This window comes from Spea bombifrons, chromosome 1 (genome assembly GCF_027358695.1).
Source record: "Spea bombifrons isolate aSpeBom1 chromosome 1, aSpeBom1.2.pri, whole genome shotgun sequence".
Lineage (NCBI taxonomy): Eukaryota > Metazoa > Chordata > Amphibia > Anura > Pelobatidae > Spea > Spea bombifrons.
Window position 1 is genome coordinate 28,943,618 of NC_071087.1, and position 16,308 is coordinate 28,959,925.

The window sequence follows — 16,308 nt, forward strand, 5'->3', positions numbered from 1 at the left end:
GATGTAAGGTTGGAGCCCCAATCAACTCCTATACACAAACACAGCAAAATACTTGCACACAGACTAACATATGTACTTACACACATTAACATCCAGTACTCAGACATCCTTACACACATACAGTAACATACTTACGCACACTAACATACTAACACATACTAACATACACTTTACCATAGTTGGCTCTGGAGAGGCAGGTCTTATGCTCTCTTGAGGTTCCTACACACTGAAATGACATCTCCCGGTGCTCCAACTAAGTCTGAAGGAGTCCAGCCCTGGGGACCCCCTCGTAATGGGGAGCCTCCATTACATATATATAAATGATGCGGCAGGGAGGAGACAGCGCATTTCTTCAAATTTTACTCAGCAGAATTTATTGTCTATGGACAGCCTTAGTGTCAGTGAGAATGCCTATGGATATCAGTGCTTCGGTGTGTGTATATACCGTATTGGCTCGAATATAGGCCGCACTTTTTCCCCCCACTTTAAGTCTTTAAAGTGGGGGTGCGGCCTATATTCGGGGTCTAGCGTCCGACGGCCGGGACATGCAGTCACGGGCGCCGGGCAGGCAGCGGGGTTAGGATACAGATCCCCCGCAGCGGTGCAGGGGACCTGCATCCTACTCTCGGATGTCCTCAGACAGCCTCCCCTGCCAGCACTTTCCACGGGGGGGGAGGGTGTGCCGGCACGGGAGGTTGTCTAAGCGCATCGTCTGGACGGTCACCGGCTGCAGCGATGCGGGTAAACAGCCTCCGGGTTGTTTACCCGCATCGCCGCAGCCGGTGACCGTCCACACGATGCGTTTTACCTCTGCCCCCAAGACTTACCGGAGCAGACTCCCAGGTGTCTTGCGGGGCGCCGGCGGGGGACATCTAAGCAATACGCGTATACAACTTCCGGTTGTATACGCGTATTGCGTAGATGCCCCCCGCAAGATACCCGGGAGTCTGCTCCGGTAAGTCGGGGGGGGGGCAGAGTGGCATATCTCGGGGGGGGCAGAGTGGCATATCTCGGGGGGGGCAGAGTGGCATATCTCGGGGGGGCAGAGTGGCATATCTCGGGGGGGGGCAGAGTGGCATATCTCGGGGGGGGGACAGTGGCAGCATATCTCGGGGGGGGGACAGTGGCAGCATATCTCGGGGGGAGGACAGTGGCTGCATATCTCGGGGGGAGGACAGTGGCTGCATATCTCGGGGGGAGGACAGTGGCAGCATATCTCGAGGGGGGGGAGACAGAGTGGCAGAATGTTTTTTTTTTGGTGCTTTTTTAAAGAAAAAACTTTTTCTTTAAAAAAGCACCAAACTTTTAGGGTGCGGCCTATATATGGGGGCGGCCTATATCCGAGCCAATACGGTATATATATATATATATATATATATATATATATATATATATATATATATATATATGGGTTCTTATAAATGTTTGTGTTAGTGTATGTATGTGAGTGTGTATGAAAGTCACTTCAGGAGAGGCATCAAGAGGTGATCTGTAGCTGAGGAAGGGACAAGGCGAAGCACGTTATATCGGGGTATGCCTCTAGGGGCCCAAAGTAATCCCTCTGACACCACCAGTACTTGACTGTTAAATATTATTATAATATATTATATATTGTACTGATATGAAATTAGTTTGAGTGCTGGGAAAAGTGGAAAACAGTAGATGATTTCCTGCTTTGAAACTAGTTACATTCAAACTGTGCAGCCAGCTGTTCAACCTTTGATAAATACAACATTGGAATAGTTTAACTAGATTTTGTAATGTGTTTAGAGGTAATATTTACTTCTTAATCAATGTGATTAAATAATCTTTTTTTGCATTCAATAGATATATGCTTTCTAAAGATCACAACTGCATAGATTATACATTTTATATATGATGTATAGTGCATATGGTTACAAAATAAAAGATAACACTATTGTGAAATAGGTTTTGTTTCAATAACCTATGGACAAAAGAAATACCTAATGTGATAGCAACACTACATTATATATATATATATATATATATATATATATATATATATATATATATATATATATACATACATACATACATACACATACATACATACATACTATATATATATGTATATCCCAGGGTAAGATATAGTTATTTTTTTCTATTTAACATGGTTGACTTATTCCCAACAAAAACATCCAAAATATAATAAACAACTATATTTCATGGTTCTTTTTTAGTGTTTTTCCCTCAAGTTGTGGTTGAAATATTTGTTGCATGCATTGGGTAAAAGATGATTCAAGGCTGCATTATACATGGATAAATTAGAGTAGTAAAGTAAATTGGTTAGCGTCATTATTAATGTTCAGTAAGTTCATTTCAAGCTGACAACCTGGCCAGAGTTGATGTCAAATGACCTCCAACCCAGGTTGACATATGCTCCTCATCCAGGATCCATCTGACCTTTTCCCATTACACCAAAACCTATTTACACTGTAATGCAAAAATAAAATCAGAGTTTTGGGTAAGCCCGCCAATATCTCTGAGATCTCTCTCCCCAGTTACCTCTTCACTGTTACCCAGGAGTTGGGGTTCATGGCTGCGTCAGTCCCTCCAGTAGGAATCCATGGTATGGATGTTGGATCCAGTTTGCGAACACCCTTAAGTGCAATAACCACAGACACAGAGCAAACGTAAATATGATTTTGTATTGCACAAAAACACAACGCTGTGCAATAATATATAGCGGTGAAAATAGATGCAATGCAGTTAAACAATTCAGAATACGGTAATAAACATATAACCCAAATAACTTCACCCGCTCGAAAGGCTTAACTCTAGCGGCAGTCTGGTATTTTAAGTTGGTGCATATAGTTGGCGCCCATGAACGCTTTGGTTATGTCGATTCATCCACCATTAGTGGAAGTCTCTTTAATTAATGTAAACTAGTCTCCTATTTGTGTAATAAAGTTCAAGATGCCCTGTTGTGTGACAGGGAGAGATCTCCCCACTGCACACTTCGATAGACAGACCTTAATCCTTTTGGCACCAGGTTTCTTCACCTTCCGCATCCAGCACTGTACTGATGTAGCCCCCCAAAACTCCCTATGCCCCCCTTTATAACCTCAGCCAGGTGCTGTGCAGTTCGCCATCTGCTGGCCGCTCCACCTGAGCTGCAGGTGAGTCTGTGACACAGCAGCAATCACAGCAATCCCTGAGGAGGGGGGGGGCAGGGGTTACCTTAGACAAGAGAACAGTGGATAGTTCCCAAAGATAACTGTCATATCGGGATTACTCGATAAATCCGGTATATACAGAGGTACAGATCAAGACACTTCGTATTCTTCGGTGCTGCTAATTAGCAGTGAAAGCATTTATACCCGGCCAGCTCTATGTCTGTTTTCACGATCTAGTGGAGCCCCATGTTCTACACAATTAAAAGAAAAATTACTTAAGAATTGGGAATACGGTATTTATGGCCAAGAATCTGTGAGTCACAAACCTATATTAGGAATCTGTGTCGCCCCTTCCTCGGGTTTATGGGAGCTTCAGGGTAATGGGGTCTCCGATTGCTTGCGAAACCAATGTGGCAGCAGCACCCCTGCACTTACAGAACAGGCAAACTACAGCCCTCATTAAATATTGTCCATTATAACCCCCGGACAGCTCCTATTTTAATTAAGTACTATTTATTAGAGTTTTATTTAAATTTAGTAGCACTAGTACGTTTCAAAACACTTTTCTATACCTGCCCTACTGTCCCCTTAAAATAGATCTGGTTACCATAGTAATTACCTCATATATATTATTTTTTTCGGTTTTTTTTTAGCAGTGGATTTATTCGAGTTGTGTAAAAACAATGCACCTAAAATCTACAGAACATCCGTGTTTGCTTTTGCTAAACATATTAACATTCTGATTTTAAACACCCGGTGGACGCGCCGGTAACTGGTTGTGAAACCACACCTCCCATGAGCCTCAAACATTATTTGGCATGGAGAAAGCCGGCAAAGGATCATGGGTGTTGTAGTTTTAATTGGCTGTGACCGGTCTGGGGTTAGTAAATGGAATGATCGGGTGTAGCTGGCTCATGTATTATGTCTTTCGGCTTTCTCTTCCCGACCCGACACCGCCGGCGAGCATGCAGAAGGGACATTGAGGGTGAAGGCGGGGCCTTAAGGTAAACACGTGACCGCGGCGTGTTTGTTGTCAAGATAGTAGCGGTCTCCATAGCGACACATAGCGCTGGTCGCCCTGACAGCGTGTTCCGCTGATAAAAGTGCCTTTTCCTCAGATTGTTTAAAACTGGCCTGATGACGTCATACCCTGAAGCCCCTCGCAGGACTGGGGTCCCTCGAGATGTACTCAGGTGGCTGCAGAGCCTGGATCTGAGCAGCCCACCGAAAAACTTCCGCAGGTATCAAAGGGGAAGAGGATGGAGTAAGAAGTGGCTCTGGAGATCGGATAGCTGGGGTTGACTTGTAAAAAAAAAAAAAAAAGATATATATAAGTATATATATATATATATATATATATATATATATATAAACTCATTGCATTCCGCAATACTAAAAGAATTGACACACAAATACGTGTATATGCACAAGAACCATTTACTGATATGTGTTGCTTAACATGAAGTAATACTGCCATGGTTGAGCAGGCCGTTTTATTACAACATAGGACCTGCGGTGGGAGTGAATGGGTTAAAGTGTCTTGGTGCTCCAGGTAGACAGCGATGTATATTGTGGGTTTGTATTGCTGCAAATGTATATTGCAGGGTGTAATAGTTACTTGGCAGGACGCGATTACCTGCTGCGTGCGTTTACAGTCTATTATATATCCAGAAGAAGTCTAGCAATGTAAACATGTCTGGTAAGCAGTGCTATAGGTATGTATGTTCCATTAGCACCGACACGGCAGCCAGCAAGTTCCTCCATAACCCAGATCGGGGACGCGGCCATTATATGCGCTTTAATGCATTTTCTGCGGTGTTCCCATTGCACATGCACAGCAGAATCCCGCCATATGCGCTTGTCACTGTTCCCAACTATTTCCTGTGTGATATGCTCACCGTCAGTAGTCTCGCCATGCTCTCTGTGGGAAGGGAAATCCTACCGGGCCGAGATGGTCTTCAGTGTCATAAACTCTGCATACAGACTGGAAAAATGGGGCTATGGGTAGGTGAAGGTCCGATACGTTCCCGGGTGATAGATGCGTATGGAGTGCCTGGTGAAATGTCCACCACGAAGCCTGTTCATGCCTGCCCTGAAGATCAAGTTCTTGTTTGTTCGAGTTTTCAAAATGCATTTTTTTTTAAAGTGTGATTTCTTTTGTGTATATTTGCTTCAGAGACCTTTCCAATGGATATGTCATAGCAGAAATATTCTATTGGTATTTCTCAGAAGACATCCAGCTGCCCTCATATTCCAATGGAACATCACTCGCTACAAAACTGGGCAACTGGTCCCAGCTGGAAAAGGTGAAGTAAAGTTACCAGTCCTCTGCGGTCATTCTGATCATTTAGACTTATCCTCAAACAAATAAATAATTACTGTACATAATAAAAGGAACGTATTCCCACAAACACATAGTTCAAGAGTATGCAAATCATTATTTGGGGGGATTATATATATATATTATATATACTATATATATAGTCAGAATGAATATTTTTCATGCATGGCATGAGTACAAAAAAGAGAATAACAGCTTTGTAGATTTGCAAAAAATCCTAATATATAGTGAAGTCTTGATCCATCTTGTAAAAAAGAGAATTATTACAGTCCCCAAAAAGTCCTTAGTCGATGTATTGTGCTTCTGAGTTCCCTTTTTTTGTATTAATAATTCAATCATTTTGAAATCGCGTATAATTTGCGTATTTGTATTATTTTGTTACAGTTTTTCTCGAAAAGGAATTTGAATATTTCCAAAGAATTAATAGAGGGAACATTGCATAGCAAACCTGGAGCAGCAGAGTTATTATTACAAGATGTCTATGTAATGTTAACCAACAGACGGTAAGCAGCACACTGACCGTTTTTGTTGGCTTTGTTTTGTTTATAATGATAGCTGTTCCTTGTTTCCTGAAAGAGAGAAAAAAATGTTTCTTCTTTTTTAATGAATTTGGCTAATACAATATGTAATAAAAATGTCTCACTCTTCATGCACTTTAACAAACTCTTTTATTATTTTTATTTATTTTCATAAGCAATTTTCCTGCATCGTTTTATTTAACTACATTAAGCTGTAAATTACTTGTAAATGTGGTTACTAGTATTGAAAAGCTGCCAACGCATTTTTTGTTTATTTTTATTATGTGACATTTCTATGTAAGGTACCTTTTTCTTCTTCTAAAGAATAAAAACAATCCAGGATAACGAAGTCGACTTTACTGACTGGCATTATCAGGAGAGATTACCTATGATGGCTAGATCGACGGCAACAAAAGCCGTGAAAAGCAACATTACGCTCAGTGAAGTTCTTGCAGAGCCGGATCTCATCGTAAATCAGCAGAAGGTCCAGGCTTTGCTGGATTTACATTTGCAGCAGCGGTACCAGGAAAGGATTGAAGATCCAAGTGAGTATTTCTGGAAACATTACTTGTGATATTCATGTGTGCCTTCAGTGTTATTAGTGCCGTACTCAGGGGGTGGCACATTGGGACAAAGAGGTGCCAAGTCTTCCGGACATTCCCTCTCTCAGTGTCTCTCTCTATCTTCTCTGCACTCCGGGTGTTATTTGGCTTCCTGCATGTAGGGTCTCTTAGATGGGAGATATTTGTGAACATTAAGAGGTCTCCACACCTTTATTTAATGTGGAAGGTTGTATTAAATATACGTTTAAATCTTCCATAACAAACACCACTGATTATGTTAGAATTATATCTTTCGAAAATTATGTATGTATGGGATTCCTTATTAATGAGTCCAACAATTCTGAGGACGATCTCAGATGACGTTTCACCCTAAATGACCACGCAGCCATTTAATCCCACCAACTCAAGAACTGGATGTCATGAACTTGGATGTCATGGATATTCATAGATTTCTTGGCATTTTATATTGGTAAACGATTAACCCTCTATTATTATTTTGGAGTTGCCTCTTTAAGATATGATGTTAGATTTGAACACTGAGAAATACACTCTCCAGAGTATTGCCTAATTGTTTGATTGCTGTTTTCTTTTGTAGAACGATTTAATGTGAAACCAACTTTGGGTGAACAGGCCATCCGTCTTTCACCTCCCCTTTCTTCTGAACAAAGTGAGGAAGAGGACACCCTTTCCAAACAATCAACCTCTTCAAGTTCAAGTGAGTGCTTAAAATCTTACTATGTTATATTTACTTAAAATACAAATCATAACTTATTTCATGTATTCAGATTTCATATCAAATGTTTTACATCCTTATACAAATGCTTATGAGATGTGTCATTGTTTACTAGAAATGTATTCAAATTCAAATCATTATTACATTTCTCATACTTAAATTGACTATAACTATATACTTCGGTAATTTGCTTGGAACTTTTTGTTTTATGAAACATGTAGCACACATCACCATCCATTAACTAAAATTAAGTGCACGTGAACCGTTATAAAGTGACAATATTGTCAGCAGTATTTACCTTGATTTTAAGGCAGTCCTATCAAGCCTTTCCTGAGATGCTGGCAGCATAACATCATATATGATTCATATTGTGTATTATTTGTTGTTAAGAAACATTCTGCTTTCTGAGCTTAAGAAACACAAGATTTGGTAGCCCACTGTTTTTACCTTACCAAGGATTATTTTTGTTCTAAGGCACAACCATGGTCATGATAGACATTCAGTTTTGTATATAGTGACAGCTATGAATGATTACTGGTGGGGCAGTCCATCCGCTTTGGTATCCCTTACTTCTATACTTAAACACAAGACTGTTGTGGGGATTCTTGTGCTTACACAATGTATTAACTGTAAACCTGACAACTATAGCAAAATGACATAAATTGACCAAACCTCCCACAAATATGTCCTGACTCCAAGCATGCAAAGGGTTAAAGTTATTCCACCAAGTTGGCCGACCATAACACTTTTAACAATTAAGCATTAGAAACAAATGTGCTCCAGAGAAAATGTGTAATTATCTCAAATCTTGGCCCATTAATATTTTAGGAAATGCTTAATTGTACTGTGTAGTATGTAGCAGAAGGCAATAATACTACAAACTCTTTATTAGCAGCAGGAAAAACGTTTTTAATTATTATTTTGATAAAAAGACCAAAATACTTAAGTTTATTTTCTTAATATGCTACAACATTTTATGAGGGGTTTACCATTTCATTCTGGGCTTTGCATTGTTCAATCATAGTCGTTTGTAATAATTTTAGAATTATATTACAGGGAACTTTTTTTGAAAATGATTTGTTTTTTCCTTTTATAGTTTGCAGTGTTAACTCTGTTTTGTGCATTTCTCTTTCAAGCTAATGCAGACATCCGAAGCAAATCTAATGTTCAGTTTAGAGAAATCAAGGTCCGGCAAGCTGATCAGAGTTATGTATTATCGGGTGTAAAATCTTCAACGTCTTGCTCCACTCGGAGTTCATCTTAAAAAGAGAGAAAAAGTGATTGACGTTATTAAGATACACATTTTGTCACCATTGTGTAATATCAATGAATAAATAGATGTGTTAAAACGTATTCGACCTGTATCCAGGTATTTCGTTAAATATCAAGCCAAGTGAATGTGGATTCAATATCAATAAATAAATATTGTGAGAAAAGGATACTCTTTGTTTACGTATTTCGTTTTGTTTTTGTATTATTTTGTAAGAGTTGTTATAATAGCGATATATATTGGCATATTGAATTGATAGATCTCCAGGTGCTAGAGACGGCTCAGATTGAGCCAAATAATTAAATGCAGTTAAGACGGCGCACGTGAGATTATCCTTCAAGGTCATTTAGCAGCAACAATGAGCATGAAATGCTGAACGAAAGAAGGAAAAATGGGAGGTGGTGAAGAGAGCAAGAACATGAGAAAGGGTGTGAGAGACAGAAGATAGAATGTAAAGCGAGTGGAAGCAAATCAATAGTGAGTATGACAGGGTGAATGAGAACTTTGATGTAAGAAGGAGACTAGAAAGGACACGTTTAATTGTTGCCGCAATGACCATCTTCAATTTAAATTAGCCTGTTAGTGTTGTATGAATCACTGAGAAAAACTGTCCGCCTCTGAGAAAACACCAATATGGGTAAAAATAGTATCTTTGTTCCATAATACATCTTAAACCATAGATTCTAAATTACAATACTACTCTCATAAAAAAACAGGCATACTCATCACTCAGCTATTTCAAAGCCGTGCTTGTTGATTACTCCAAACAACATCCGTGTAGAGGCTTGCCCCGTAGACATGGGCAAGCGTCTCTCTGGTATTTGATCGCTTAAAAGTACAAGTCACATGCATGTTAACACACACAACATTGCCCTTGTCTGTATTCTCATTCTCACTTTTTCATTCAGTCCTCTTAGACAGCGAGACAGAGACACAGTAAGTTCTGAGTGTTCCAAAGTGGTTTAAAATGTTTTTTTACAATGTTATTGTTACCCTATAATTTATAAGTTCTAAATGTACTATTACTTTATGGGCCTTTAGGGGTTAAATAAAAGAAAAACAAAATAATAGTTTGAAACAAAATTTAAGTATGTTAGCATTTGGAGGCTATGGTTATTGAACTAGTGACTAAAATTTTTAATTAAGTTTGAGGCTATGCAAGTTATTCATTACATCAAGTAAAATTTAGGTTGAAATAAAATGTAAAATGTTGGTATTTTAATAGTTAATTGTTCTAATAGGTAATGGCTTAATGAGAATATGTTTGTCATTTAGATGGGCTATTAATTTGCAAGGCATTTATTAAAATTAGGGGGCAATGGGCCAGATTTGGGGCAAACTTTATAAAACCTGTGAGAAAGTACCAGTGTGAAGCAAAAGGCAAATGAGAGCTTGATTTGCTTGGCTGCCTACCCCCCCCAACCAGAGCAAATAATTTTGGTATCACCCAGCCCATAAGCTCCCCTGTGCAGCACTTCTCCCCTTACATGCTAGCTCTCCCTTTCAACGCCACCTACTTGGTCAGCAACCCTTCTACACAAACACTCCATCCTCCCCTCCTTGGGCAGCCCCCTGAAGCCCTTCTCTCCTGGCATGCTAACTCTCCATTTTGGCTCCCACTTAATTGGGCAGCACCCCAATCGAGCTCCACTCCTTATATGTTAGCATTTCCTGCAGCGCTTCTCTCTTTCAGCTCCTCTGTTTTGTCCCATCTAATTGGGCAGCATACCAATAGAGCCCCACCATTTCTATGCAAGTATTCCCTTCTACATCTACCTAATTCCTCGGGCAGCATTCTGCAGGCCTTCTTACCCTGCAGACTCACCCTTTCAGCTCCCCATCTTCTCAGGTAGCACCCCCAATTTAGCAGCGCTTACCCAATATATATATATATATAATTAGTGTATAACTCTTGCACAGGAAAGTGAGGGAAGGCCATCTACAATTACAGCGAATTAATTTACTAGGTATGGTTATATACAAGCGAGTGTGCTTTTAGCCGAATAGGGAATTATTGATTGGCATTGGTTGGCAAGTAAGGGTCTCGTCCTGTTACCGTGTTTTTGCAAACAAATGCTTCATTTTCCTTACCACCCCTCCAAACCCACCCTTTATATTATACTAAGAGATACACAGATGCCACACTCACCTCCTGCATCCCTTCTCCCCTAGCATGCCCTAGAAACCTGGGTAACCCAGTCAGTAGAGCAGCAGACTTTAAATCTGAGTGTCCGAGGTTCAAGTCAATGCTTAGTCGGGGGTCCCTAGATTGTATGATGCTGTAAAGGTAACAGGACACTTGCAGCAACAAAGCCCAGGTAGCTCAGTCGGTAGAGCATCAGAATTTTAATCTGAAGGATCAGCGTTTATGTCCCTGCTCGGGAAAGTGTACTTTTAGTCGGTTCAGCTGCACCTGGTAATTGGGTTCTGAGCGCTCCAGAGGGAGGATGGTGGCCACTAGTGGTAGCAGATGGATATACTGCATGTATGATTAAGCCATGGTTCAGGCAGCGAAAAGTGGATCCTGACATATAGATAAATGAACTTTTACATCATTTGTAAATAATACGTGTTCAGGAAAAATCACAGACATTTACGTTTTATTTGTTTATTATGTAAACAACTGTGTTGCATTGGTTGGTTCATGGCAGTATTGTTTTGAAAATATGTTCTTACCACTTAAATGTTATGACATCAACAAAATGCAGTAAACAAATACGCAAGGCCTTTTCATAATGTAAACTAGGTAAGATTGTAGTATTATTTACTGCAACTATAAGTACATACATAGTAAACCATTTACAAAAAAAAAAACTAAAAAAAAACTACATATATGCCAGCTAATATAAAAATAGAGCAAAAGCATGAGACCATGACTTTACATGGAAAAAATATTTCAAAATGTATAAAATCTCTCACTTAAAGAAAACTATGGCCATGTTTTAGAATTTATTCAGTATGGGCAACAGTTGTATAAACAAATTATATAAGGTATAATGTTTATGATCACAAGCTTACACATTTCTACTGAGTGCTGTACCAGACACATTGTTACAGTACAAATTACTTAAAAATGGTTATAAATTTCACAATTTAAATCCTTTATATTTTGACATATGTACAACAAAAGTATGAACATCAAGCAGCTAATGATGCTCTAATCAGACAGAAACTATTGACCTACTGGCATTGCTTATGTGATCTATTCGTTGTAAAATGTAGCCCATATGATATAACATGTTGGTCTTGGGCAGTCAAAGAGGAAAATGTATTTTCCATCATGTATAAGACTGGGTTATGACTTAACCATTTCTATGAATTACTATGAAAGTTGGAGAAACCAGAAGTACGTAAGTCCTATCCAGACCTGCATGTGTTATCCGGTAGAAAGCTGAAAGCAAATAACAGAAATATTTCAGAAGGGATTAAGTCGTATTCCTGTTCCTAAAGGTGAGAAAGGATTCACTTTTGCCCACATTAAAGCATCATTCAAGGAAATTGCAGATTTGCCATCCTCCAGAAAGAACACAGGGCCCTGCAAAAATAAAGTGGAGATGTGAAGATACAGCATGTAAAAACATATTTGGAGTTCCTTATGTTTTGGTCCTTAATTTAAACATCTGAACAAGTTCTATACCCTCATAATTACCCTATATTTTTTTCTATAATGTTGTTGAACCCAGCACGCCTGCAAACTTTAGGTGCCAGGGGACAGGACGTATTTGCAGGGGACCTGGATCCTCCTCTCTGGCAACCCCTGCCGGCACTTTCTCTGGGCTTCTATGACTTAGCACTGGCATGACATGACCTTCCAGTGCTCCATCCTAGGAGCCCCAGTGGAAGTGCCGGCAGTAGCTGAGGTTGTTTGTGCGCAGGGCAGAAGCGGAGGTTGTCTGCACGCATTGCGCAGACGTTCACCGGCTGCCAGCGAGGGGTATCCCTCGCAGAGCTGCAGGGGTCCTGAATCCTCCTCTCTGGCAGCCGGTGAACGTCTGCGCAATGCGTGCAGACAACCTCAGCTTCTGCCCTGCAATTCTGCTGGGACTTCAATGAAGGAGCACCAGCATGACAGGACCTTCCGCCCGCGTGACATGTTTATGTAATTAACATTTTTATCCGGGGAAAGGGAGCATATCAATTGGATTTTTTTTAGTCTCCCAGTTTGGCTACACTTCTTTTCATTTTATATCCCTGTCATAACTAACAGGAATCACTTTTAACTTAGCCGTACCCCTGCTTGGAACATTTTGTATTTTAATAATTTTTGGGGTGCCTATGAATAAAATACTTGATGTTTTTCTGTCATGATATTCCTGTAAAACAATAAAATCATGAATTAAAAATACAGAAAGGAACAGAACATACCTGTATTCGTAACCCTGTCAGACAAGATATATGCACATCAGAGTGGCTTGGAAGATTGGATCCTGTGACATAATCTGGTCCGATCAATCCTTTCAGAGGCTCTTCTTTTATTTTCGATAGCAGGCTTGCGTAAACCTTTCTTTGTGACTCTGTTGGAGGTGTGTATGGAAGATCTTCACATGTCCTATTGCAAAAAAATATTGCTGAGGTCAGCATACCAACAGATGCCTATAAAGGATAGTTCCTAAAAACTCAAGTTAACAACTAAAGTGTAGAATTCCAGAGCTGCACATACGGCTCTTTAATACTATGGTTGCATAACAGAGAAACAGCGAGATTTAGCATACAATTTTTAGTTGGTAATCTATTTTGTCCATTTTTGTAAATTTAAATTAAGCATAGAATGTCAATTATATAGTCACTGGGAGAGGGCTGGCAACATTCAGGCTCGGGTGAAGTTCAGCCAAGCAGCCCAAATACTAAATCAACCGGTACAATATTATTTCCAGTAAATAAGTAAATACAATATATACGATGTGTATAAAGAAGCACAGTAAAATCATTTTTTTGTGTTGTTTTTGTTGTTGTTATTCACACGGACACACACTGCAGAGAGCCCTGGACCAGCGTTCTGCACGACCTGCAGAAACATTATCCACACTGGTGAGTCCTACACACATTACCTCTAACTAATTATTTGCTACATATTGAAGAATAACCATCACCTTTGCGTTACTCCAGCAAACTGCTTGGTGGCAAACGCTGATTGCTAAAATAGAACAGACTTTGTGCATAAAAGCACTATAATTAATAGGGATATCATACATTTGCATTGTTCACCCCTCGTTAGGGGACCGTTATATTGAAGAAATTCTGTGGAATGTCAATGCCTATAGACACTGCTGTTGGCAGAGATTGCATTTTTTTAATAGTTTTAATTTATAGCTGTTTGATCACCCTATTATCGAGCGATCACCAGTCTTTGTACAGCTACCTTTCTTAACACTTATTTTAAACTTATGGTTGGAAGAGGGAGAGTAGGTACAAGTTATGTTAGTGCAGATATATAGATTTAGTGTAAAAATTCATAAAATAAAAAAGTGCAAATACATGATTCACGTTAATCCCCGTCACATCCAAATAATAACATGCCATGGCATATGGGGTGTTCCTAAAATCAGGACAAATACCAAAATATATCTATATATTTTTTTAAATAGATTGTCCTGAAAAAACCCAATATATAATATGTGTAGTAAACTAAATGAGAGAGGAGGAAATTATGCTTGAAAAGAAGATCCCAAAGGTGCTAAAATTCCTTTACTCTGTAAGTGTAAAAAACTACCTTTAAGCCTTAAGAGGTTAAATGATGGCACTATAAAATATAAATTAATGAATAATAAATCAATAATAATCCAGCACTTACTTGTTCGAGGACAGAGTACACACTCTCCAAGCCTCTAATTCCTCGGAAAGCTGTTTTATCTCTAGGGGGACAGATACTTCACGGCGTTTCAGCAGCTGGCTACAAATCATCATAGTTTAAAATCAATATAGATATACTCGAAAGTATTAAAAACCAAAAAAATTGAAGAAAGATTAGGGGATAAAGGTGTATGAAGAGGTAGAGGTGCCCATGCTCTGTAACCACAAGTCTTTTCACCCTTTTACAACTAGAATGAAGTGATTTACCTTCTATGGCAACCTCTACAAGGATATAGATCTCATGTAACTACTACATCATCCAAGAATTCCAGGGAGACCCTCTTATAGTTCTGTGATATGGTTAAAGCACATGCCCCTGTCACTCGTGTTTCAGTTATACATAATGTGAATATATTCAGAAGAAAGGAGACATTTCTTACTGATTTACCTTGTATACTCATAGAGTGCAGGAACAATGCTCGCATAGTTTCTCCTTATAGCTAGCAATGCACCTGCGTATCCACATAGTATAAGCAGCTCATTACGAACTCTGTAAGAGAAAATAGTAGGACACTTTTTTTGGTTATTGTCTGATGATCATAAGATATACATACTAGTATTCCATCCATAGTGTTCCACACACAAATACTTAATTTCTTATTTATTAATGTAAGTATTAATATTTATTAATTTATTATTCCTCACATCAAATGAGATAACATGTCCACTTTCAGAAATGATCAATAGCTTTATATGACATCAGTGGCACTTGGTTCATTTCATTATTTTAGTTTTGGTGAGGCAATGTTTCAAGTGTCAACATAGAACCACTAGACTGCTAATTTTATATTCAATAAAAGAGCAAATTGTTTTCTGTGGCTGGTTATCCACAGATATTGAATTCTCTAGAAACTAGAGAAAGCATACTCACTCACTACATTTGTGAAGAACCAATCTTTCTGTGCGGATGTAGCTGAGGAGGTCAAGAATCGGACATATAGAGTCTAAAGTCCAATCTGAACTGCTAATTTGTTCTATGGAATATAATAAGAAAAAAAAAAGAGAAAAAACGAGAGATATATCTTGACCAACCATCACTCCCCTCCTTCCTAAGCAATTGACAGTATAGGTCCAACTGAGCGATCGTAATCCCGGCTGATACCCCACACCCACAAGATCATCCATGCCCGGCAAACATTAGTTTTAATCATTTTTTATGTCCCTTAAATTTTTTAGGGATCCTAACAGGCAGGATCTGCAGCACATATAACAAATTTGGTAGTATATTCTTTTTTTATTACATTCACTCTGCATTTTCAGGTAAAATATGGATGTGACCAAGACTGTAGATCCTCTTTCATCCTCTTGAGTCACTGAAGGCGGTTAAGGTTGTACAGAATAACAGGATTCCCAGATATTCATTTTTTTTTAGTGTGACGTCAGTTAAAAAGCCATATGCTTCCCATTCCACCACGCTTATTCTCTGATATTGTTTTAGTTTTAAACTTTGATAGAGCTAGGTTAGGTTCTTAAATGCAGACATTTGAATTCTTTAGTTCTGAATGAATTTAAACAGGCAATACCTTTTACAAAGTGGATCCCAATTGGAAGAGCCTTTTCAGGTTCGGTACTTAATAAGTAATACTTGACCGCTTGAAATATATCTCCATCAGAGTGCGAACTCTCTGCTAGCTGCACACAGTCTTCCATTGGCGGCAAGTTACACTGAAAAAAAGATTTAAACGACCCGTTTCTAACGTATCACATGAAGCAATATAGTGGAAAGTTGGTAACTAATTCTAGAGAAACCTACATTAGGCTTGATTCATATTGTAGATTGGCCATTTATTTACATGCCATTCACTAGGTTAGGTTCCAGTGCACTGTGCTCACACATTGGACATTACTTGCACCCTCTTTAATTCCTTTAACTGTGTAACTTAATTGACTTTCTTC

At 39.1% G+C, this 16,308-nt stretch overlaps 2 protein-coding genes across 3 annotated transcripts in view; one reads left to right on the forward strand and one right to left on the reverse strand.

The window, feature by feature from the left end:
* The first annotated feature begins 4,218 nt into the window (after positions 1 to 4,218).
* Positions 4,219 to 8,680, forward strand: SPATA4 (spermatogenesis associated 4). The gene is made up of 6 exons (XM_053455300.1): positions 4,219 to 4,378; positions 5,314 to 5,443; positions 5,863 to 5,981; positions 6,321 to 6,541; positions 7,155 to 7,274; positions 8,438 to 8,680. Exons 1-6 carry the CDS (start codon positions 4,275 to 4,277, stop codon positions 8,554 to 8,556), a joined length of 813 nt encoding a protein of 270 aa, XP_053311275.1. The 5' UTR covers positions 4,219 to 4,274; the 3' UTR covers positions 8,557 to 8,680.
* Positions 8,681 to 11,375: 2,695 nt separating this feature from the next.
* The window catches only part of WDR17 (WD repeat domain 17), a 31,515-nt gene continuing 26,582 nt past the window's right edge, over positions 11,376 to 16,308 (reverse strand). For both annotated transcript variants that reach the window (XM_053459625.1, XM_053459619.1), the window contains 6 exons: positions 15,936 to 16,077; positions 15,284 to 15,386; positions 14,801 to 14,902; positions 14,354 to 14,452; positions 12,928 to 13,111; positions 11,376 to 12,097 (listed from right to left, as the gene is read on the reverse strand). In XM_053459625.1, coding sequence (XP_053315600.1) covers positions 11,978 to 12,097; positions 12,928 to 13,111; positions 14,354 to 14,452; positions 14,801 to 14,902; positions 15,284 to 15,386; positions 15,936 to 16,077 — 750 coding nt within the window. In that variant the 3' untranslated portion in view covers positions 11,376 to 11,977. The remainder of the gene's footprint in view (positions 12,098 to 12,927; positions 13,112 to 14,353; positions 14,453 to 14,800; positions 14,903 to 15,283; positions 15,387 to 15,935; positions 16,078 to 16,308) is intronic.

What these genes read in the sequence shown, in the direction of transcription:
- SPATA4 (XM_053455300.1), top strand. Translation starts at nt 4,275, where the DNA reads ATGACGTCATACCCTGAAGCCCCTCGCAGGACTGGGGTCCCTCGAGAT. An exon ending in ACTGGTCCCAGCTGGAAAAG is followed by an intron (nt 5,444 to 5,862) that starts GTGAAGTAAAGT and finishes ATTTTGTTACAG; the next exon opens with TTTTTCTCGAAAAGGAATTT. An exon ending in GGAAAGGATTGAAGATCCAA is followed by an intron (nt 6,542 to 7,154) that starts GTGAGTATTTCT and finishes TTTCTTTTGTAG; the next exon opens with AACGATTTAATGTGAAACCA.